Source organism: Symphalangus syndactylus, chromosome 7 (assembly GCF_028878055.3).
Source record: "Symphalangus syndactylus isolate Jambi chromosome 7, NHGRI_mSymSyn1-v2.1_pri, whole genome shotgun sequence".
Taxonomy (NCBI): domain Eukaryota; kingdom Metazoa; phylum Chordata; class Mammalia; order Primates; family Hylobatidae; genus Symphalangus; species Symphalangus syndactylus.
In genome coordinates, this window is record NC_072429.2 from 7,238,407 (window position 1) to 7,264,320 (window position 25,914).

Below are 25,914 nucleotides of genomic sequence, written 5' to 3' on the forward strand. Positions count from 1 at the left end.
ATCTGAAAACAAATGGATGAATGAGAGAGTCACTACCATCCCTTTTGCATTTCAGAAATCTCTCTCTTTATTCAGGACAACTGGTATACCACATGAGACACACACACACACACACACAAAAGTCATCTGACATTCAGGTTGAGGAAAGCAGCCAGTGTTAATCCTTAATTAAATGCCAGTAAAACTTAACTTACTTCTGGCCGGGCATGTGGCTCAGAGTGAGACTCCTAGACTCCTTCTCAAAGAAAAAAAAAATTTCGTTTTTAGTTTGTTTCCTTTTTTTTTTTTTTTTTTTTTGAGACAGAACCTCACTGCAGAGGTTGCAGTGAGCTGAGATGGTGCCACCATACTCTGGCCTGGGCGACAGAACGAAAACTGGGTCTTAAAAAAAAAAAACAAAATGAAAAGCAAAAACAAAACAAACAAACCATCACCACCAATCAGATTTGGAAAAGAAAGTCAAAGAAAGTTGCCCAGGCTGGAGTGTAGTGGCTCGATCTCAGGGCCTGGCTAATTTTTGTATTTTTAGTAGAGATGGGTTTTCACTGTGTTGGCCTCAAACTCCTGGCCTCATGAGATCTGTCTGCCTCGGCCACCCAAAGTGCTGGGATTACAGGTGTGAGCCACTGCTCCCAGTCAAAATTTATTTCTTATTACCAGTAACCAGCAGAGTCATTTTTTAAAAACTCAAGTACATTTAGGAACACCCATAGATAAAAGATCAATAAAACAAAAATTTAAAAAGTCAATTGTAGTTCTATATGCCGGTAACAAACAATTAGAAAATAAAAATTTCACAATACCATTTAAAGTAATATTGGCACTGAAAACTGCAAAGCACCGTTGCAAGGAATTGAAGATGTAAATAAACAGACTTTTCATGTTCATAGGTCCAAAGAGTTGTTTTGTTAAGATATCTGTGCCCTCCAAATTGACCTACACATATGAATACTAGAAATTCATTTGGAAGTAAAAGGGACTCACAGTAGTCAAAACCATCTTGAAAACAAATAATAAAATTAAGAAAATTCACATTTGTCAATTTGAAAACTTACTACAAGACAGTGTGGTACTGATAGAGACATGGTAGGTCAGTGGAGTAGAACTGAGAACCAGAAAGAAACCCTTTTGTCACTTGATTTTTGACAAGGGTACCCAGACAATTCAATAGAGGGAAAGAATAGTCTTTTCAGGAAAGGGTGCGGGGACAACTGGATATTGGAGAAGTTAGAGGGAGAGGGAGGGTGCCAAAGGAATGTGCATTGTCTCAAAAGCTAAGTGGTCATCTGCATCTGACCCTGGCGAGGAGGGTGACATGCCACGGGCTGGAAGGAATTCTTTGCATTTGGTGATATAATGCAAAGTGCCTAGAAATTGGGAAGAAAGCAATTGTATCATTTTTTAAGTTTGCAAATCCTAGGACAAAGAAAGCTGGGTCATTACAAGTCATCTCAAGAAATAATATGAGTGATTAATTGAAGAAACGAGCATGGATGCATAAGATATAAACAGCTGTTCTACTGAAATGTAGTAAAAATAGGTAACAGAGAAACCTATTCTAAGAATGTATTTGCTGGCCGGGCACAGTGGCTCACGCCTGTAATACAGCACTTTGGGAGGCCAAGGCCGGTGGATCACGAGATCAAGAGATGGAGCCCATCCTGGCCAACATAGTGAAACCCCGTCTCGACTAAAAATACAAAAATTAGCTGGGTGTAGTAGTCCCAGCTACTCGGGAGGCTAAGGCAGGAGAATCGCTTGAACCCAGGAGGCAGAGGTTGCAGTGAGCTGAGATCGTGCCACTGTACTCCAGCCTGGGCGACAGAGTGAGACTCCGTCTCAAAAAAAAAAAAAAAAAAAAAAGAATGTATTTGCTTTTTTACAGTCTCTGCACTCATTTCCAGTGTCATAGCCGTGCTTACTGCAGTTCTCAGGTTATTCTCTGTGGTGGAGAAAGCAAAAAAGTCTTGAGAAATGTTTCCATCCGTCATTTAGTTGGCCCTGGGCAGTAAACCTATTTCTTTCCAACTCTTCTTGCTCTGAATATACTTAAAAAAAAATAAAACTTTTGTGAGAAGCATCTTTGCTTGTTCCTATCATTACTGGCAACCTTCAACTTTCTGGGCTTTTTAAAGAAAAGCTGTGTAAGCCTGCACCATCATCTTGTGTTTGCCTTTTCAGGTTTTGTTTGAGTCCTCCTTAAAGCTTAATTTGTCTTGTGTGTTCTTGCTGCTTTCTTCATATAATGTGTTAGTGTCTTTCTCATCAAGATGATTTGTTACTCAGCCTTGTTTGCCCAGGATTTTGTAAACTCTGAAATGATACGTTGCTTTCTTCCACGTGACTTGTCACTTCTGTTCGGGGCCTGCATTGGGTTCGGGCAGCTGTTCACCGGGTTATGCCTGGCCACTGTCCTGTGGGAGGCAAAGTGAATGGAAGCGGAGGGGTGAGATCTCTTCTGCAGCTCTGTAGGTGGTTGCAATCCCTGTCCGTGCCCTATCCTGTCTGCCAATTCTGTGAGCTGTTAAAAACCTTTATCTTTACTCCATTTGGCCAGTTGACCTCGGCATGCCCTCGCATCGAAGTCTAATTTTGCTTTCTGCTTCTCAGAGGTGTTCTTGAGTGCTTCTGTTTACTTGGGATTCCTTGAAGGACATACGTTATCTTGACATAAAATACTTTTTTTCCCTCTGAATAATAGCGTGCTTTCCATCATTATAGGCCAATCTTGAGACCTGCCTCAACAAGTGTCACTGATTATTTTCTATATTTAAGGTAAACTTTAAGGTTTTTTCTTATGACTCGTATTTATTGGTTTATGGACATCTCAGATTATGAACACTTTAAACCTCTTCTCATTTTCTCATGTGAGCAATCTCTTTCAGTCTTTTTTTTCTATAATCCTCCACAGGGACTGATTTTATGATTTCCCTTGTATACCCTCCCTCCCTCCCTCCTCACCTATTTAGCTTCAAGCCCTTTGGTCGCTGGACAGATGGCTTCTTCCCTGTTAGTGTGAGCTGCATGGCTCCTGGCCTGTCATTACATTTTAAATTATGGTCCAGATAGCCCAGTCTTTGTCATTACTGTCATTGCGTCGAGTCATTAGTACTGGAAATACTCATACTAGAAGAAAGAAGTGATGAGGTAAAACAAGCTTGCTCCCACATTCTTTTCTGCCCAAGAGTTAATAATGCCTTCAGGCGCTGCTCTGGATCAAGCGTGGTGTCCTTGTGTGCCTATGTGTGGCAGCAGCAGTGGGAAGTTGAGTCTCCATATGGCCACTTGGTTTCCAACAGGAATTTTAGTCCTTTGTGTTTCAGTAGGTGATGCTGTTAGCCAGAACTCTACACTGGAAAGAGATCACATGTGAGAGGAAGCTAATACGTTTGGAGTGCTCAGTATTCATGGAGAAATGTCTAGCAGGCAGGTGAATATTAAACAGAAAAGCTCAAGAGAGAGATTTAGATTTAGATTATGATGTACACATAGGTGGTAGTCGAAGGCAGGGGAGTGGATGATACTGCCCACTGAGAAAAGAGGGCCTAGGACAGACCCTGGCGAGGGTCTAGCAGTGGAAAATGAGAAAGAACAGTTAGAGAGGTGGGAGGAAAAGATGATGGATAGGAGCCAAGAGAACAGAGAGCCTCAGGAGGAGTTGTACTCAGTACTGTGATTCCTTTGTGGAACGAAGAGTGATGTGGATGAATAATTAACACTTATATTGCACTGTGACACCAACTTTGTATGAGGACCGAGCTCTTATTTTCAGTTATTTAGATCTGTAGCATCTCTCTTGCATGAAGTATCTGTTGCATCATTTGTAATAGAAATTATTATTATTATTTTTGAAATTGACTTTTCATGCGAAGTGGTTTGTATTAGCCGTCATTTAAACTTACTCTTAAGATGTTTTTTATTATATCATGGAGAACATCCAACAGATATATTTGCGTTCTAAGGATGTAAAAAATAATCAAAATCCATTTGAGATGTACAGTAACTAAGTTCAGCAGACAAACAATGATGGATGGCTGCTGACAAGTGCGTTTGCTGGCAGTTCCACTGTTAGGACATTCCTGCCATGTTGACTGCGGCATCCAGCATTTAGGTGTCCAGAAGGTATTTTGCTGCCACCTTCTTAAAAATTCTATACAAAGGCCGGGTGCGGTGGCTCACGCCTGTAATCCCAGCACTTTGGGAGGCCGAGATGAGCGGATCACAAGGTCAGGAGATCGAGACCACGTGAAACCCCATCTCTACTAAAAATACAAAAAATTAGCCAGTTGTGGTGGCGGGCGCCTGTAGTCCCAGCTACTCTGGAGGCTGAGGCAGGAGAATGGCGTGAACCCGGGAGGCGGAGCTTGCAGTGAGCCGAGATCGCGCCACTGCACTCCAGCCTGGGTGACAGAGCGAGACTCCATCTCAAAAACAAAACAAACAAACAAACAAAAACAAAAAACAAACAAAAATTCTATACAAAAAGGTGATAATTTGTTGTAAGAATTTATCACCTTTTTATTTACAATTTACAATTGATAATTGTAAAAATTGTCAATTAGGAGAAAAACAAGAAACACATTTTGTTTACTTTTTAAAAGTACTAGAATTGGCCAGGTTTGGTGGCTTATGCCTGTAATCCCAGTACTTTGGGAGGTTGAGGTGGGCAGATTGTTTGAGTTCAGGAGTTCGAGACCAGCCTGGGCAACATAGTGAGACCTCATGTTGGGGTAAATACAAAAATTGGCCAGGCATGGTGGTGCATGCCTGTAGTCTCAGCTACTCAGGATGCTGAGGTGGGAGGATTACTTGAGCCCAGGAAGTTGAGCAGTGAGCTCTGACTGTGCCACTGCACTCCACCCTGGGCTACAGAGTGAAACGCTGTCTCAAAAAAAAAAAAAAAAAAAAAAAAAAAAAAAAAGAGACAGTGGAATAACAGCCCTGAAGTGCTGAGAGAAAATTAACAGTCTAGAATTTTTTACTTAATTAACCTGTCACTCAAGAATGAGAACAAAAGAAAGATGTTTTCAGATGTAAAATACAAGTTTACCTAACAGATTCTCATTGAAAGAATTTCTGAAGGATGTAGAATAAGGAGGAGGGAAATGGAACACAGAAGGAAAAAAGTGAGCTGTGAGGAGAACTGTGATGGTGAATTCTATGTGTCACCTTGACTGGGCCACAGGTGCCCACATACTTGGTCAGACAGTATCCTGAGAGAATTCTTATGTTTTGGTCAGGGTGGTTTTGGACAAGGTTAACATTTGAATGGGTAGACTGAATAAAGCAGATTGCTCTCCATAATGTGGGTGGGCCTTATCCATTCCACTGATGGCCTGAATAGAACAAAAAAGTGACCCTCCCTGGAGTCAGAGGGGTTTCCTTCTGCCTGCCTGCCTTACGGCTGAGACCTTTGGCTCTTCTGGGTGCGGAGCCTGCTGGTCTTTGGCCTGGAACTCCATCAGCTCTGCTGGGTCTCCAGCCTGCCAGCTCACCCTGCAGAGCTTGGGATTTGTCTGTCTCCATAATTGCCAGAGCCAGTTCCTTATAATAAATCCCTTTGTATGTACATATCTGTATAAAGAAATAACTAGATAAAGCTAGAGATAGGGAGAGTGGCCCTGCCTACACCTTGATTTTGGACTTCTGGCCTTCAGAATTGTGGGAGAATACATTTCTGTTGTTTAAGCCACCATCTTTGTAGTACTTTGTTCTGGTAGCCCTAGGAAACTAATATTTAAGAGCCTTGAAGTATTCAGGAGGAGAATAGAGGTACTGATTAATTGTAGACCTTTTATCAGGTATGCATGTTAACATTTTAAGGGTAGCCACTAAAAAAATAGAACTTGAATATATAGATGAGGAAAAGGGGGAAATGAAATTCGGTCAGTATATTCAAAGGCAGAAAGGAGAGGGAAAAAAAGTATAAAGAAGCTTAGAAAAATAGAATAAATAAGAACACAATAAAATAATAGAGATGAATCCAAATATATCATATACATATGCAAATAGACTAAGCCTGGCAGTTGAGACTCCTTTTGTAGTCTCATTTAACCTGTGGGCTGCTTCTCAGAATAGTGTTAAGTGCAGGAGTAAATAGGATTAAAGAAAACCAAGTATACTGAAACAATGTATCAAAGTATTTAAAATACTTAGCATATTCGTGACATGGTAATACTTGTACAGTTAACATTAGGCACAGGATTCAGTGGTGGGCCTAATCACTTTATCGGTATTTTGCAGTATTTGCAATAACCGTAATGTGGCTGCCGCTGGTTACAGTTACAGATGGTTTGTTATCTATGTTTATAAATAAAGAAAATGCTAGATTTCAGTTAGATTTTAGCAGAAATACAGATGGTTTCCCCTCATCCAAATGTCACTCAGCCCTGAATTCTATCCCCAGAGCCTTGTCAAGAACGCTTGCTCTAGCTGCTGATCTTCAAGTGGGGATCTCCACTCCCAAATAGCTCGTGTTTCCCTCCAGTGAGGGAAGGAGGCAGAGGGCTGGTACCTTAGCTGTCTCCCTGTGTCAAAGCACTTGGAAACGAAAGAAGCTTTCTTTTTAGGTTTTGGCCTTTTTGGTGGGTTTGAATTGCCAAGTATGGATTCTGATGAATTAGGAGCCACTCTATAAGGTCACCTTGAGGTTTGAAGTGAGCTGTTAATTGCCTACCAGCCTCTGCTTATTTAAAACAGAAACCTTATGTAATTCAGGCATCTATGATCACTTCCATGCAGCCACATGCTTTAAGTGACACTTGTTTGAGCCCCAGAAGAGGGTGTGGGGCACAGAAGGATAAATGACATAGGGTGAGCTGCACAGAAGTGAAGAGCTTAAATTACATACCTGGAGGGTTGGCTTTTTCTGTCTCCCACTGAATATGAACAGGGAGCTGTGTGACTCCAGTTGCTGCTGGCAGTCATCTTATGATAAAGAGGCGACTCTTAGGATGAAGCTGAAGCTACGGATGGCAAAGGGAAGAGATGAAAAGGAACCAGATCCTGGTGACACTGCTGAGGTGCTGAATTCTTCAACCCCAAATACGGCCCTATTCTGAGACAGGATAAATTACCTCTTCCCCCCATTTTTGAGATAGCATCTCTCTCTCTCTGCCTCCCAGAGTGGAGTGCAGTGGCGCCATCACAACTCACTGCAGCTTTGAACTCCAGGGCTCAAGTGATTCTCCCACCTCAGCCATGAGCCACCGCACCTGGCCTCATTATTTTTAATCAATCTACACTTGATCTTAGCCAAAAGGCCGAGAAGCGATTTTTTTAATCAATCTAAGTCATTGATTTTGTTACATGGAACACTGGTTCTTCCTATGTGAGTCAAGCAGAAATTGCCTAGATTCGGAGGTTAATCCTGTAGCCTTTGATATAATCCTCTAGCCTAGAAGCAGGGCAGAGCAACCTGGAAACAGATAAATTAGATATAGAGTGATTTGCCATAAACTGGACTACAGACTCCCTTCCATGCCCCTTCCATGTAAACCAATTGAAACCTTGAAGAACTCCTTTTAACTCATCAAGTCAAGGTAGAGTTTTTGCTTGGAATGGAAGGGAATGAATTCCCTTGTGTATGTGTAATTTTCCACTTTCCTCTCCTGATTCTTAGCATGCTGTCGACCTGATTTAGCTGTGTCTATTAGAAACTGGGTTCATATAAGTAAAAATGAAAAATAATTTCTCAAAAGAGGGCTGCTCAGCATGAGATGTTAGTAAGCATCGTTCCAATAAAAAAAAAAAAAAAATGTGCTGTTGACATGGTGAAAATGAGCCCTGGAGAGTCCTGGGCCCACGCCAGGGAAGGCAGAGTACTCGGGAGCGTCAATATTGAAGGTTCGAGTGGAGGAAGAGCAGTAAAGACCCAAAGAATGACTGTGGTAGTGGAGGAGGAAAGCCTGGAGGAAGTGGGACGTGGGAGTGGAGAGAGGACAGCGCTCGGCTGGGGCAGGCCAGTTTGGAGAACAAAGAGTGGCCTGAGATTTATTTTATTTATTTTTTGAGACAGAGTCTCACTCTGTCGCCCAGGCTGGAGTAGAGTGGTGCAATCTTGGCTCACTGCAACCTCTGCCTCCCAGGTTCAAGCAGTTCTTCTGCCTCAGCCTCCCGAGTAGCTGGGATTACAGGCCCACACACCACGCCAGGCTAAATTTTGTATTTTTAATAGAGACGGGGTGTCGCCATGTTGGTCAGGCTGGTCTTGAACTCCCGACCTTAGGTGATCTGCCCCCCCTTGGCCTCCCAAAGTGCTGGGATTACAGGCATGAGCCACCGCGCCCGGCCAGAAAAAAACATTTTCAATAAGACTAAACACCCACTGAAGCTAAGTAATAAAAAGGAATGTTAGGTTTAAGTGAAAGTGTAGAAGCAGTAAGATAATGTTATATCCATGGAAGTGGATAAAGAGAACTAAGTCCAGTAGCTGCCATTAAAAATAAAATTAAGAAATTGATAACAGAAATGATGAATTGTATTTTTTTCTTTGAATCATAAAATTAGAATTTGACAAAGGAAAATAAGGAAAGATAGGGTAGAAGCAGGAAATTTAAAGAATAAAGATTATGATCTAATTCAGGAGTAGGAAAGCAACCAGGCCATAGCTGACAATGGAGGAATCTAAATCCGGGGTAACTGATTAGTCTCATTTTTATTTTTACCTCTTTTGTAGGAAGCAACTGATAGAACATTACGGTAGTCAGGATATTACCACGTGAAACAGAGAGCTCTTTGCCACAAACTTTTTTTTAATGCCAGTTTTGGCTTGATTTCCCTGTCATAAAATCCTTTTTCCTTCATCGAGCATGTTAAACATCTATGTGCCAGACGTATTCACAGGAGATGCTAGGCCTCACATTCCGGAAGGAAAGCCTCAGAAGTAAACAGCCAGTTACTAATACAGTATGATAAATGCCAAGATGGATGTAACCTGAGAGTGCCATGGCAACTTGAAAAAAGCACCCAACTCAGTCTTAGGAGGCTGGGAAAGTGTTCTGGAGAAGATATTTTGGCAGAATCCTGAGGCTCAGAAGGTGGTGAGCAAGAGTGGTGGGACTGGCATTTCAGGAGGATGAAGCAACACACACAGGCTCTGAGAGGGAGAGGCACATCTTTGCCACTGTGCTGTGCAGCTGCCTGTTTCGACCATCACTGCAGAAAAATACTGTCCTAGGTTATCACTTCTGCCCCTGCAGCAGACTGACAATTCTCAGGGGTAGGAAGGAAACCATTAGCCTACACCATAACATGGTGAGTGCTTCTTATGTAGCGTGTTTACATTTCTAAGAAATGAGGTTTTACTAAATCAAATGAATCAAAGAGGGGGAGAGTTTCAAACTGGTGGTGAGAGGTGACAACGTGCCAGCAGCCCTCGCTCGCTCTCGGCGCCTCCTTGGCCTTGGCGTCTGCTCTGGTCACGTTTGAGGAGCCCTTCAGCCCACCATTGCACTGTGGGAGCCCCTCTCTAGGCTGGCCGAGGCTGGCTCTCGAGTTCCGGGTGGGCGCGGGCTTGGCGGGCCCTGCACCTGCCCCGGTCAGTAAGGGGCTTAGCACCTGGGCCAGCAGCTGCGGAGGGTGCACCAGGTCCCCTAGCACTGCGGACCGCGTGCGCCTCAGTCGACGGCGCTCAGATTCTCGCGGGGCCTCAGATGCCTCCCCAAGGGGCAGGGCCCGCCATGCCCAAGCCCCACCCGCCTCCGTTCACGCCACCGGAGCCTCCCTGACGAGCGCTGCCCCCTGCTGCACGGCGCCCCGTCCCATCCACTGCCCAAGGGCTGAGGAGTGTGGGCACCCTGCACGGGATCCACTAGGCGAAGCCAGCTGGGCTCCTGAGTTGGGTAGGGTCTTGGAGAACTTTTCTGTCTAGCTAAAGGATTGTAAATGCACCAATCAGCACCCTGTGTCTAGCTCAAGGTTTGTAAACGCACCAATCAGTGCTCTGTGTCTAGCTAATCTAGCGGGGACTTGGAGAACTTTTATGTCTAGCTGGAGGATTGTAAATGCACCGATCAGCACTCTGTGTCTAACTCAAGGTTTGTAAATGCACCAATCAGCACCGTGTCAAAATGGGCTAATCAGCTCTCTGTAAAATGGACCAATTAGCAGGATGTGGGTGGGGTCAGATAAGGGAGTAAAAGCAGGCTGCCCCAGCCAGCAGTGGCAACCCACTCCGGTCCCCTTCCACGCTGTGGAAGCTTTGTTCTTTCGCTGTTTGTGATAAATCTTGCTGCTGCTCACTGTTTGGGTCCGTGTGGCCTTTATGAGCTGTAACACTCACTGAGAAGGTCTGCAGCTTCACTCTTGAAGTCAGCGAGACCACGAACCCACCAGTAAGAAGAAACTCCGGACACACCATCTTTAAGAACTGTAGCACCGTGAGGGTCCGTGGCTTCCTTCTTGAAGTCAGCAAGACCAAGAACACACCAATTCCGGACACAGTGGGGTGTGGAAGAGAGATTTCATTCCTACAGTCCTTTAAATATTTACATAATATTCTTACCTGAATATTCTTCCCCTTCTCTCACTGCAAATGAGATCTTTTCTGAACTTGATCTTCTTAAATTTGTATAGTGTTGTAGGCTCTGTTACATATCATCTTACTTAATTTTACAAGAGTTCAAGAGAAGAGTTTAGTCTTTGTTCTGTGTTTTTATGCTGGCAACTTACGTGTCCACCTCCTTCCTGCCTGGGCAAGTTTCAGGGGTTCCATGTAGGCTCCAGCTAACACTAAATCTTTACCATCGTCTGCCCCCCTCCCTCCTTCAGTCTCTTAAGTGCACTTCGTGTTGGCACCCTCTCACGTCAGCTTCTGTGCTGGTGCCAAATACGATGCCTCAGTAAATGTGGAAGCTTTTTTTTTTTTTTTTTTTTTTGAGACGGAGTCTACCTCTGTCGCCCAGGCTGGAGTGCAGTGGCACAATCTTGGCTCACTGCAAGCTCCGCCTCCTGGGTTCAAGCGATTCTCCTGCCTCAGCCTTCCGAGTAGCTGGGATTACAGGCGTCCACCACCACGCCCAGCTGATTTTTGTATTTTTAGTAGAGATGGGGTTTCACTGTGTTGGTCAGGCTAGTCTCAAACTCATGAACCCATGATCCGTCCCCTTCGGCCTCCCAAAGTGCTGGGATTACAAGCGTGAGCCACTGCGCCCGGCCATGTGGAGGCTCTTTAAGAGTCAAGAGCAAGGCGTTTGCCACATTGTATCTCTCTTTGGTACTTAGCGTGTTGCTGAGCACATAAGTTACTATTCATTGAGATGAGGAGCCCATGATTGTTTGGTTCCTGTCAAGAGGTAAATAAGTCTCATTACTTTTAATATTTTTGGACTCAGCAGGAAAAGCCCTAGAGGAAAAATTTAAGTTCTGTAGTAAAATATTTTGTATTATCTATCTTGAAATATTTATCAAAACCTCTAATAAGTTTTTCCTGGCTCTATAATTAATAAATGCAAATAATTCAGAGATAGTATCCTCTTATAAAATTTGGCAGGTAAGAAAAACTGAAGTACAGTTATTCTGAATTTTAACAGAATTGCTATTGACAAATTTTAAAGGCTTATAATTATATAGATATTTTACACCATAATATGTCTTCACTTAATAAATTGCTCAAGTGTGAACAACTGGTATTAAATTTTGGAGTAATACTACTTAATTATAGTCATCAGTCTTGGAAAGTTGTTATAGAGCTGTTGTTTTCATTATTTATATTTTCTTAATTACAGGAGGGAATAACTAGGTAGAATTGAGTATACTACAGTATTAAGTTCCTGTTTATGAAAACCTCTTATTTTCTTCTGAATAATAAATGCCACTTTTTTGAACAGAAACTTCCTATCCTTGCTTATTTTGCATTGTACTACCAATATAAATGTTTTCAGAGACCTTTTACGGATGATGATTGGATGAATTTTGGGAAACAGTAACATTCTTTTGCTTATACAGGCCGTTGTTGGATTTGTTTTGATCATGCTGTTGTTCATAGAATCTGTTCTCAGTGGGTGGGATTCCTTTAGGAGAGTTTTAAAGTCCCCCTGCAGTATGTTTGATAACTTTTGCTCCGTGGTTGCACCCCTTGCTGTGTCTTTTCATTCTTAGAACATTATGAATATTACTGAATTGCTGTCTTCTGAGTGGACTGTGACACTGTCAAAAGGAAAGAGGTAAAGAAGATGAGGCTTGGGATCTGTGAGTGGTGGTTACTAAGAGCAGAGGAGTGTGGGGTGCTGCTGAGTGTGGGGTAGCTCACATATTTTGGCACAGAAACTCCCAAGGGGACCAAACTGGATCACCAAGACAACATAGGATGAATGTCAGTGAAACAAACAAAAGGAAAGAGGTTTTTTTAAGCATTCAAGAATGAAGGAATTATTACTATTTTTTAGAGAGAGAGTGTTGCCCTGTCACCCAGGCTGGAGTGCAGCGGCATGATCATAGTTCACTGTAATCTTGAACTCCTGGGCTCAAGTGATCCTCCCATCTCAGCTTCCTGAGTAGCTGGGACTACAGGTGTGTGCCACCATGCCTAGCTAATTTTTTTATTTTTTATTTTGTGTAGAGATGAGGGTCTTACTATGTGCCCAAGCTAGTCTTGAACTCCTGGCCTCGAGTGATCTTCCCACCTTGGCCTCCCAAAGCGTTGGGATCACAGGCGTGTGCCACCACGCCTAGCCAGAATTACTGTTGGCTTTTTCACATGTAGAACTCTGTGAGATAAGACTATCTAAATCTTTATAAATAAGTACAAATTAAAGATGGGAGAATTTCAGTAACCTGTGACGGTTACACAGCTAGTAAGCAGTTGATCTAGAACTTGGAGCACAGTCTTGCTGATTCCATAACTATGTTGTTTGCTCTTTACTACATTGTACATGTATGCGAGACCACAGGGAAGAAGAGATAAGTCACAGACAAATGATTAAATGTGTTGCACAGAAGGCAAGGGTACACATCACTTTAGATATTCTTGATTTTGCGTTTTCTTCCAGGGTTTGTGCAGCAGTATGTTTTGAAAAATAACAAACAGAACACCTAAAACCAGTTCTTTGGTTATTCCCTGTTTGGATACAGTATTAGACATTTTTCTAAGAGGAGATTATCGTAACAGGTCACTGAGCTGCTTTTATTTTACAGCATAATTATCGGTGAAACAGATAGTGATGAAAGTAAACAATCTGTTTCAGGATTTTAAAGTTTTGTAATGCATCGCCTATGTCTTTCAATAGTTGACTCCTAAAATCATGACATAGGCTTCTATCCCCCTGTTTAATTTGATTGAGGAAGGGTTAAAGTTTCAGAGTGCAGAAACCTTTTAAGGAAAAGGGTAGGTAATGGTGGTATACAATATCAATCATGAAAAATTGTGAAAACATTCATCTTCCATTTCATGTATTAGGAGACCTAGCAAATACACTCTTGGTGCAGTCTCTCACCACAATAATTGAAAGAAAACTTGGGGAAAGATATTTATGTGGGAATGGTAGATGTAATAGTTCTCTGAGGTTAGTGACATCTTTACATTTTACAATTTAAGTAGTGTAAGCATTTAGTTTCTTTTGCTAAGCATGTGCTTCCAGGTGTGTAGAAAGCCAACGTTTTCCCGCTGGTGTCATCTCCTTACTACAATTAATACTTAATGTTTTTATGATTTTTTTGAGACAGGGTCTTATTCTATCGCCCAGGCTGGAGTTCAGTGGTGCCATCATGGCTCAAGCAATCTTCCCACCTCAGCCTCCCCAGTAGCTGCGAATTCAGATGTGCCCCACCACACCCAGCTAATTTTTTGTATTTTTCGTTTCACTTTGTCACCCAGGGTGGTCTCAAACTCCTGGGCTCAAGGGATCTACCAGCCTCGGCCTCCCAAAGTGCTGGGATTAACAGACGTGAGCCACCACACCTCGCCTTGTTTTTATGATTTATTTACTTCTGGTGTCACCTTTTTAGATCCATGTGCCGTGTTCCCTTTCCTTGCTTCCTTCCCGGCATACAGAGGACCAGCAGGGCTGACTCAGGGCACAGGGCTGGCACCCTCCGCCACTGTGTGCTAGCAGTCTGCAGACTCTACCTTTGGTGACTTGTCTCCCCTTCTGGACTACCCTTCTCTCTCATTCGAACCTGTTATAAATGTGAAAGTGGGAGTGGGAAGAGCAGCCGGGGGCTTCTTCTTAAGATTTGCAGAGGATGCCAGAACCATGATGGCCATATGTGCAGAGTAAAAAATTGAGGCACTTACTCTGACAGATTTAAATGTACTTAAGAGTATTTTAAATAAACTATCCCAAAAAATCTAGAACAGTGGCCATGTAATTGTAGTACCAACATTCTTAGTGTCTTCTTGTAACCTGTTAGACAGATGGATACAGTAAGTGTACCTTGATATGGAGTTGTGGGGTGACTTTTGCTAACATAAATTAGAGGAATAATACATTTATTCTACTTAGATGTTATTTTAACTACTTCAACTTTCAAATATAAGCCAAAACCAAACTTTTAAATTTTCCTTAGACATTTATGAAGAAATGTGCTCAAACATGGTTGAATTTCAACAGGATCACTTAGTAACTGAACCAAGGATTACTTTGGCCTCCTCACTGGCCCCCAGTCCAGGCCTCTGTATTCTCACCGTGGGGATAGTGGTGGTGGGGCTGTGTGGAGAGGCTAGTACGTGAACAGGAATGAGTAAGAGTCAGGGTGTCAGGGTTACGTCAGTCACCTGGGTTTCTCGTCTGTGTGGGCCTTTTCTTCCTCCTCCCTTTACACTCTGTACTGGATATTATCAGTCCTTTTTTATTTTTTATCAGTCTGTAAAGTTAAGAAATTTTCATTGTTTTAATTTGCATTATAGGTAACTGTCCAATGGAGCATCTCTCCCTATAGATACTGATTCAGCTTCATTGTATTGTTTGTGGATGTATTCATAGCTCTGTTGGCAGCGAGCTGCTTGATGTGCTTTAGCTCTGTGTGGTATTCAGGAAGCAGTTGACGCTTTGATAAAGACTTGGTCAGTTTTATTTATCTTTAATGTGTGTATTTCTTTTTCTTTTCAGTTGCTGATCATCTGGGCTGTGATCCACAAACCCGGTTCTTTGTCCCTCCTAATATCAAACAGTGGATTGCCTTGCTGCAGAGGGGAAACTGCACGTTTAAAGAGAAAATATCACGGGCCGCTTTCCACAATGCAGTTGCTGTAGTCATCTACAATAATAAATCCAAAGAGGAGCCGGTTACCATGACTCACCCAGGTAAACAAAAATGGTTGTTGTTGATTTTGTTTTTCTTCTTAGAAATCATTGCTTTGTAGGTAAGCATTCTGCCTCTGCTGAAGCCATGTAATTTCCAACATAATCCTATTAGTATTGCCATTTATTTGTTGGGTTGCATGTTTTTTCCCCATAGTTGAATTTCTTCTTTTTCATAAGTCATGATGATAGCAGTCTGTAAAACTTGGACTTATTAAATAACTGGCTGTGATTAAATCCTTAGTTGTTTTGCATTTCTACATTTTGCTTAATAACTTTGACAAATAATGTATTTGATTTGGAATCATTCACCCAGGTTATGTCATGGATTCTCAAGGATTGCCTGTCTGGGAAGGATTCTGTTTTCATCAGGATAAATGTTGAAATTGACTTAGTAATTAATATAATTTCAGTAGTAACAATGCTTCTTTATTTCTTCTGGAAGCATTTAGGATATTTCTGATTGTTTAATAACAATAGTTGCAGTTTATTGAGCACTTACTATATAAATGCCAGGCGCTGTGCAATGAATTTTTAAAATCTGTTTTTTAGACAGTCTTTACAACAACCATGCATGATGTAGGTTCTCTCCCATTTTACAGACTAGGAAGGGGACTGAAAGAGTTAAGGGCCAACAGAAGAGGGCTCACATCCTAGTTTTGTGGATGTTCTGTTAGTTTCACCACTCTGTCTCCTTAAGTTGAAATCTAGATAAAATTTAGTTTTGCGTTCATGAGAATTTTAGAGTTTGACTTATTTAAAGAACTAACTTTTCATCGTGTAATTTTTACATAATTATTTTTAGCAAGTTTCTTGCAAAGACTTGCCCACCTTAATTGAGAGTCGTTGGTACTTCCCTGCACATCTTGATAGAATGGTGCAGATGGATTTAAACTTTAGTGCCCTCTGACTTGTTTTCTTCCTTTCAAACTAAGCCTTTTAGAAGTAAGATATACTTTGGGAGGCCAAGGTGGGCGGATCACCTGAGGTCAGGAGTTTGATACCACCCTGGCCAACATGCTGAAACCCCTGTCTCTACTAAAAATAAAAACATTAGCTGGGCATGGTGGAGGGCACCTGTAATCCCAGCTACTGAGGCTGAGACAGGAAAATTGCTTGAGCCCAGGAGGTGGAGGTTGCAGTGAGCTGAGATCACGCCGCTGCACTCCAGCCTGGGTGACAGAGCAAGACTCCATCTCAAAAAAAAGAAAAGAAGTAAGGTGTATTTTTTCCAATTGCAAAAGTAATGCATGCTTATTGTACAAAAACTGAAACTAAAGAAAAACACAAAGAATAAAATAAAATGTGTGATTTTTCACTATCCAGAGATCACTGGGGTCGTGTAACTTTTAATGTATTCAGGGAAAGCAAAAGAAAATTAAGGGGCAGTTTAATTTAGCTGGACATCTATGTGGAAGCATGGGACTCGAGGGTAGTTTTTCTGCTAGGTTTCAGAGCAGGTGCTGGTTCGCTTTCCTCAGTTGTCTCAGAGGGAAGAAAAACTATTTAAAAATTTGGGCCTAATGTAACTTATCTTCATTACATGCTGATTTCTTCTTTACTTAAAACGTGAAGAAAAATGAAGAGGGAGAAATTCAACTGAGCAAAATGTATTTTTCTTTCCTATTAATGTTGTTTTACTTACACAGAACCACAGAGAAGTAGCTAGAATGAGAGTCTTTTAATAAAAGTATGAGATGACCTGGAAATTATAAGAGGGAATTGAAATCTTAAAAAAAAATTAAATTACTTGTATTTAAAAAGGTTGGGAAGCCTGTATCAATGCAGCATTTCCCATCTGTGTTCCTTGAAATGTTAGTTTGTTTAGATATGTTCCTAGAGGACTCATGGGGAAACAGTAAGTTTCAGAAAATGCTTGAAATGTAGTCCACATTTAGGGGTTCCTAGTACTTCTTAACATTTTTGGGTCTCTGAGAAGTCTTAACCTGTTTTGGCTGGTCACGGTGGCTGACACCTATAATCCTATAATCCAAACACTTTGGGAAATACTAGGTTAATCAAAATAAAAAATAAAACAGCCTTTTTTTTTTTTTTTTTTTTTTTTTTTGAGACAGGGTCTAGCTCTGTTGCCCAGGATGCAGTGCAGTGGTACGATCACGGCTCCCTGAGCCTGGGGAAGCCAAGGTAGGAGGATTGCTTGAGCCCAGCAGTTCAAGACCAGCCTGGGCAACATAGGGAGACCCCATCTCTACAAAAAAATACAAAAAGTAGCTGGTGTGGTGGTGCATTCCTGTAGTCCCAGCTGCTTGGGAGGCTTGGGTGAGAGGATTTCCTGAACCTGGGGAAGTTGAGACTACAGTGAGCCGTGATCACACCACTGCACTGCATCCTGGGCAACAGAGTTAGAACCTGTCTCAAAAACAAACACAGAATTAAACAAAAAACCCTGTTTTATTTTGATTAATCTAGTGTTTCCCAAACCTATTTGACCATGTAACTCTTTTTATCACAGATGAGTGTATAACAGCACAAATTAAAGAAATGCAGGAGTATAGTTTGAGGATATATTTAGGAAATGGAAGCTTTGTAAGGCAAACAATGGAGGTGTACATAAGAGCAATAGGAAACGGCTTTATGTTGTGATTAGGTTCATAGACAGAAAAAATAATGTGGGACAGTAAATTGGGTAAGTCGGTACAATACTTTGGAGAGAAATTTGGCATTGTGTGGTATAGTTAAAAGAATCTGCACACTATGATCAGTAATTTCACTCCTAGATAAATACTCTAGAGTACTTTTCAAACTTTAAAACTTTAATGTGTAGCTCAGAATCTTGTTAAAATGCAAATTCTGATTCAGTAAGTCTGGAATATGACCCAAGAGCCTGTATTATTAACAAGTTTCTAGGTGACACTAATGTTGCTGGTCTGCAGATCTTGCTTTGAGAAAGAAGGCAGTAAAGAAAGGAAACCTAGGTTTTAGTCCCAGATTTTCCACTGACATGCTCTGTGACATAGGCCAAGTTGCCTCCTGGGTGGGGGTTGGAGTATAGAGGCCTTCTGTAAGGCCTCCTGTGACTCTAAATCTAGACTGTGTGGAAGGCCATGGATCCCTCTGGTGGAGCACAACCACTGTTTCCCCTTCTCTCACGTTTCACCTCCAACCATGTGGGAGCCAGTGGGCAGATTTCATATACTTACACAAGCACTGATAGCCTCTCTCCGTCCTTTACACCCTTGTTACTCTTGCACATGTGCATAGACGATGTGTATGAGAGTGTTACAGCATTGTAACAGCAGATTATTGAAAACACCTGTGTCTGTCATAGGAGACTGGATTAATTGTGGCATATTTATGTAGCAGTTAACTGTCAGTGGATTAAAGCTACATGTATTTACATGAATAAGTCTCCCAAACACGGTAAGTTATAGAAGAATATTTATAGTTAGATATCATTTGAATACAATTAAAATGTAAAACGTTTTAATTAAGTAATTTAAGAGCATGTATATAGGTATAAACTAAGAAAAACATACGTAAGATTAAGAAATACAAAATTTAGGATAATGGTTGTCTCTGGAGAGGGAAGAAAGGAAATAGGATCAGAGAGAAGTAAATGTATCTATAATGTTTTATTTCTTAAGCTGAGTGTGTGGGTAGACAGACGTTTATTATATTCTTTGTAATTTTTGCTTATTTGAAATATTTCAAAATAATCATTAGAGAAAAACTTTGTAAAATATTTATAAGGTAGGATTAAAAATAATAGAGAAGTAGGGGTAGCACTTCCGGTTAAGACCAAGTGAAGAGATCAGCAAATCCTCTTCCAAAAAAGCAACTATAAAACTGGACAAAATTGATAAAACAGCCACTTCAGTGTTCTGGATGTTAATGAAGGAACAGTAATCTGAGACACATTCATGCTTTGAAAAACTTCTAGACTTCAGGTAAGAGCAGTGGAAATTTGTGGTTTAGCAGGGTGCTGCTTCCCAAACTCCCGAAGCTATGCTGTGTGGAGTTTCTGCCAGTGTGGAGCAGGCTGCAAGGACTGGCAGTTTCTGTTTGCAGTGGTGAGTGACACCAGCGTCCAGTGTCACTCTCTGTGGAAGTGACTTCACAGAGGCAGGCTAGCAGAGGAGAGCCAGTGACTGAGCAGTTCCTAGGAAACCAGTCTTATTAAAAAGAAGGAGGAAAAAGAACATAGAACAAGAAGAAACTGAGTGGAGACATCGTGGTTGCACATCACAATGAAAATAGATTTCATGTGTTTAACCCAGCCTGTTACTAAACAAAAGTGAACAAACAGACAAGGCAACACCACCAACTTTAAGGGGGAAAATATCAGAATCCAGAGTTGCTACAATATATTGTCTAAAATGTTCACTTTTCAACAGATTATAAGACATGCAAAATATAGAGATGTTTGACTCATATTCAGGAAAACAAAAGTCTATAGAAACTGTTTGTAAATGTTCCCAGATAATGGATTTAGCAGAGAAAAACTTCAAAGCAATTAATATAAATATGTCCAAAGACTAAAGGAAACTGTATTTAAAGAAATAAAGTATGACAATAATGAATGGCAGCAATGAGTCAACAAACAGAGATTCCCAGCAAAGAACATAAAAATTCTATAAAAGAGCCGAGACACAGACATTCTGGAATTGGAGAGTACAATTTTGGAAATGGAAAATTAACTAGAGGCCTTCAACAGCAGATTCAAAATAGTAGAGGGGAGAATCAATTGAAGGAAAATGAACAGAGCCTCAGATGCCTGTGGGACACTATCAGACATACCAATATATATCAGAGACCTAAGATATATAAAGCAAAAACTGACAGAATGGGAAGGAGAAACAGACATTTCAACCATTATAGTTGGAGATTTTAAGACTCTACTCTTAGTAATTGATAGAATAGCTAGATAGAAAATTAGCAAGCATATAGAAAACTTGACCAACACTGTTAACCAACTTGACCTAGCCAACATATGTAGTACATTCTACGTACTGACTAGAATACACATTCATTTCAAGCACACATGGAACATTCTCTAGGATAGACCATATGGTTGGCTGTAAAACAAGTCTGAATATATTTTAAAAGACTGAAATTGTACAAAGTATATTCTTCAACCACAACTAAAGAAAATCTGGGAAATTCCCAAGTATTTGAAATTAAGCAACACACATCTAAATAACACATGGGTCCAATAAAAAAACAAAAGGAAAATTTAAAAACATTTGGAGCCAAATGAAAATGAAAACACATCAGAATTTGTAGGATGCTAGGAAAGCAGTACTTAGATGAAAGTTAATAGCTTTAAATACCTAGGTCAGTAAACAAAGATATGGAATCATTAAACTAAGTTTTGCCTTCTGAAACTATAAAACAGAGGAACAAACAAAACCCCAAACCAGTAGAACAAAGGAGTTAATAAAGATTAGAGGAGAAATAAGTGAGACAGAAAAGTCGTAGAGGAAGTCAATGAAACCCAAAAGTTGGTTCTTTGTAACTATCAATAAAATTGACAAACCTTTAGATCGACTGACCGACAATAAAAAAGAACAGTTTACCAAAATCACAACTAAAAAAGGACGTCACTACTGACTCTACAGAAACTTAAAGGATTATAAAATATTGTGAACAACTTTATGGTAACTATGTCTGGGGTCCCCATGACCATCCACAGGTTCAGTGACTCACTAGGAGGACTCACAGGACTCACCACATAGTCACACTCACAGTGAGTCACTCTTATTAGGTAATGGTGGGAATCCTCCCCAGACCCTTGTTCCCAGATGCCACCCAAGGGCTAACATTGTAAGCCGGCCTTTCGAAGGATAGTAGTTCAAACCTGCTATGTTTACTTTTTTCTGTATACTGACAAATTAGACACCTTAGATGAAATGAACAAATTCCTAAAAATATACAGATTGTCAGAATTGACTCAAGAAAAAATAGCAAATCTGAGTAGACCTGTAATAAGTAAGAAATTGAATTGGGGATTAAATATCTTCCTATGAAATTCACTGGTGCAGTCTATCAACTATTTAAAGAAAAAATAATTCTAATCCTTCACAAACTTTCAGAAAATAGAGAACATTTCTCAGCTTATTCTGTGGAGCTGGTTTTTACCTTCATATCAAAGCCAAACAAAGAGATCCATGAAAACTATATACCAATATCCCTTATGAATGTAGGCACAAAAATTCTTTTAAAATTATTAGCAAATAGAATCTAGTAATATATAAAATGGATAAGATTCATTACCCCATTAATGGGATGTATGGTTTTTTTTTTTTTTTACATCCGAAAATCAATAGAATAAATGAAAAAGCCAACTAACCATTTTTGGTAGGTGCAGAAAAAGCATTTGACAAAATCTCAGTACCCATCATGATTAAAAAAAAAGCATTTAACACATTAGGAAACATCCTCAGCCTGATAAAGGGCATCTATGAAAAAGCCACAGTTGACATCATATTTGATGGTGAAAGACTAACTGCTTTCTCCTTAAGACCAGGAACAAGCCAAGGATGTCCACTCATTACTTGTATTCAACGTTATACTTACTCAACCTTTTTCTTGTGGTTTTAGCCATTGTAAACAGGGAAGAAGAAAATAAAAGGCATCCAGTTGGGAAAGGCAGAAATAAAATTCATTATTCATAGGTTGTGTATGTAGAAAATCAGATAGAATTTATTAAAAAGCCACTAGATGTAATAAACAAGTCTAGAAAGAATGTAGAATACAAAGTCATTATACAAAAACCAATTGTATTTCTTTCTTTCTTTTTTTTTTTTTTTAAAGGCTGAGTCTTCCTCTGTTGCCCAGGCTGGAGTGCAGTGGCACGATCTTGGCTCACTGCAATCTCTGCCTCTTGGGTTCAAGTGAAAGTGATTCTCCTGCCTCAGCCTCCTGAGTAGCTGGGATTATAGGTGCACACCACCATGGTTTCACCATGTTGGCCAGGCTGGTCTTGAACTCCTGACCTCAAGTGACCCGTCCACCTCAGCCTTCCAAAGTGTTGGGATTACAGGCATGAGCCACTGGGCCTGCCCAAAAGCCATTGTATTTCTATATGTTAGCTATGAACGTTCCAAAAATGAAATTAAGAAGAGTTCATTCTCAATAGCCTAAGAACAAAAACTTGTTAAAAAGAAATGTAAGAATTGCACATTGAACCTACAAACATTACTGAGAGAAATTCAAGAAAATCTCAGCCAAGTGTGGTAGCACACACCTGTAATCCCAACACTTTGGGAGGCCAAGGAGGGAGGATCACTTGAGCCCAGGAGTTTAAAACCAGCCTGGGCAACATAGGGGGACCCTGTCTCTATGAAAAAATAAAAAACAAAAAAAGTAGCTGGGTGTAGCAGTATTCACCTGTGGTCCCAGGTACTCAGGAGGCTGAGGTGGGAGGATCGTTTGAGCCCAGAAGGCAGAGGTTGCGATGAGCCCAGATGGTGCTGCTGTATTCTCACTGGGCAACAGAGTGAGACCCTGTCTCAAAAAAATATATATATATATATATATGGATAAATGGAGAGACCTTTCATATCCTTTGATTCCATTGTTCAATATTGTCAAGGTGGCAGTTATCTTAAAATTGATATATAAATTCCTTGTGGTACGTATCTATGCAAATCATAGCATGTGTTTTGTAGAAATTGATAAGCTGATCCTAAAATTATATGGAAATGCAAAGTACCTAGAATAGCCAAAGCATTTTGGAAAAAGAACAGCATTAGAGGACTTACACTACTCCGTTTCACAACTTTAGTAATCAAGGCATTGTGGTATTGGTAGAAGGATGAGCATGTAGATCAGTGGATCCAAATTGAGAATCTAGAAATAAATATCTTTATGGTCAATTGATTTTCAACAAAAGTGCCACGATCATTCAGTGAGGGAAGGACAGTCTTTCAACAACTAGTGCTGAAACAATTGTTATCCACATGCAAATTTAAAAAAAGAAGCCAGGCCTGGTGGCTTATGCTGTAATGACAGCACTTTGGGGGGCTAAAGTGGTAGCATCCCTTGAGCCCAGGAGGTTGAGGCTGCAGTGAGCCATGATAGCACCACTGCACTCTGATGTGGGCCACAGAGCAAGGCTGTTTCAAGAAAGAAGGAAGAAAGAAAGGGAGGGAGGGAGGAGGGAGGCAGGGAGGGAGGGATTTAGACTATATAAAAATGACTTCACTTAGATATTAGACAAAATGTAAGAGGTAAAACTGTAAACTTTTAGAAGATAGTCTGTGATTTTGAACAAGAAGTTCTTGCCTATGACTCCAAAAACAGTTTATAAAAAAAAATTAGATTTTATCAAAATTAAAAACCTTTGTCATTCAAAAGAAACCATTAAAACAATGAAAAGATAAGCCACAAACAAAACATTTTTCAATCATACATGTGATATAGGACTTGCATCCAGAATATATAAAGAACTCTTATAAATCAATAAGATAAACAACCTAGTTTTACAACGGGCAAAGGGTTTAATAATTAGACATTTTATTGATCATTAGACAAATGCAATCAAAACAAGCGTGCAACCAAAACAATACTATTTTACATCCTCTAGAATGATTATAATTAAAAAGTCATACAGTACCAAGTTTTGTTGAGGATGTGGATAAACTAGAATCCTTATGTATTACGAGTAGAAATGTGAAATGGTACAACCAGTTTGGAAAATAGTTTGGCAATTTATTTAAACATTAAACATAAAAATACCATATGACCCAGCAGTCCCATTCCCAGGTATCTAAGAGAAATGAAAACAGTGAAATGTCCACACAAAGACTTACACACAAATGCTCATAGCAGCATTGTTTATTATGGCCAGAAAAGTAGAGACAACGCAGTTGTTCATCAACTGGTGGATAAATAAACAAGTTATATGTCCATAAAATTGAATATAGTTTAGCAATTACAGTTGGCCCTTGAACAGAGAGAAGGTTAGGGGGGGACACTGACCCCCACACAGTCAAAAAGCTACATATAACTTTTGCCTCCCCCCAAATTTAACTTTTTTTTGAGATGGAGTCTCAACTCTGTCGCCCAGGCTGGAGTGCAGTGGTGCGATCTTGGCTCACTGCAACCTCCGCCTCCTGGGTTCAAGCAATTCTCCTGCCTCAGCTTCCTGAGTAGCTGGGATTACAGGTGTGTGCCACCATGCCCAGCTCATTTTTGTATTTTCACTAGAGTTGGGGTTTCGCCATATTGGCCAGGCTGGTCTCAAACCCCTGACCTCAGGTGATCCACCCACCTCGGCCTCCCAAAGTGCTAGGAGTACAGGCGTGAGCCACCATGCCTGGCCCTAAATTTAATTACTAATAGCTTGCTGTTGACCAAAAGCCTCACTGATAACATAGTCGATTAACACATACTTTGTTTGTTATATATGTTATGTGCTGTTATATAAGAAAATGTTATTAAGGAAATCATAAGGAAGAGAAAATATATTTACTCTTTATTAAGTGGAAGTTGGTCACATCACATAATGGTTTTCATCCTTCTTCCCATTGAGTAGGCTTAGGGGGTAGGAGGAAGAGGACGGTTGGTCTTGTTATTTCAGGGATGGCCAAGGAGGAAGAAAATTTGCCTGTAAGTGGATCTGCACAGTTCACGCTGGTGGTATTATTAGCTGTAAATGGAATTAACTCCTGACACACGGATAAACCTCAAAAGCATTATGCTAAATGAAAGAAGCCAGATACAAAAGGCTACTATTACATGATTCCATTTATATGAGATGTCTAAGAAAGTCAAACATACAGAGACAGAAAGCATATTAGTGGCTGTGTAGGGTAGAGCTGGGCGTGAGGATTAATTGCAGTGAGCATGAGGGACCTGACATGTTGGCAAGCATCAGTAATCCCAGCTACATCGGAGACGGAGGCAGGAGCACCCTTGACCCCAGGAGTTCAAGTCTAGCCTGGGCAACGCAGCAAAACCCCCATCTTTTAAAAAACAAAAATACAACACCGAAAAGGGAACATGTATTTTTAAAAAGGGCGTGAGTGAATTTTCTGGGGGGTGATGGAAATGACCCAAAACTGGATGTGATGATGGTTGCACATCCCTATAATTTTACTCATTGTACACTTACAAAGATGAGTCTTATAGGATGTAAATTATACCTCATTAAAGCTGTTAAAAGTATAATGCAAACTAAAGTTCAAAAGCAACACAAATACAAGATTCTTAAACTGAAACAGGTTTCAGTTGTATGTCCTCAAGTATTCTTACTTGGAGAGACAAAGCAAGTATTCATGAGGTGATCTTTTGTTACTTTTATTCATATTTTGAGTATTCAAGATAGAAATTGAAAAAGCATATAAAGATAGAATGGTATTAAAAAGTGGACAGTGGCTGGCTGTGGTGGCTCACGCCTGTAATCCCAACACTTCCGGAGGCCGAGGCAGGCGGATCACCTGAGGTCAGAAGTTCAAGACCAGCCTGGCCAACATGATGAAACCTCGTCTCTACCAAAAATACAAAAATTAGCCAGGCGTGGTGGTGCACACCTATAGTCCCAGCTACTTGGGAAGCTGAAGCAGGAGAATCCTTGAACCCAGGAGGCGGAGGTTGCAGTGAGCTGAGATTGTGCCACTGCGCTGTAGCCTAGGCAACAAAGCAAGACCTTGTCTCAAAAAAAAAAAAAAGAGGTGGATAGTGGCCAGGCATGGTGGCCCACACCTGTAAT

At 40.7% G+C, this 25,914-nt stretch overlaps 1 protein-coding gene across 4 annotated transcripts in view; it reads left to right on the forward strand.

Moving 5' to 3' along the window:
- The window catches only part of RNF130 (ring finger protein 130), a 159,334-nt gene that overhangs the window by 15,948 nt on the left and 117,472 nt on the right, over positions 1–25,914 (forward strand). For all 4 annotated transcript variants that reach the window (XM_055284940.2, XM_055284939.2, XM_055284941.2 and 1 more), the window contains exon 2: positions 15,048–15,242. In XM_055284940.2, the coding sequence (XP_055140915.1) occupies positions 15,048–15,242 (195 nt within the window). The remainder of the gene's footprint in view (positions 1–15,047; positions 15,243–25,914) is intronic.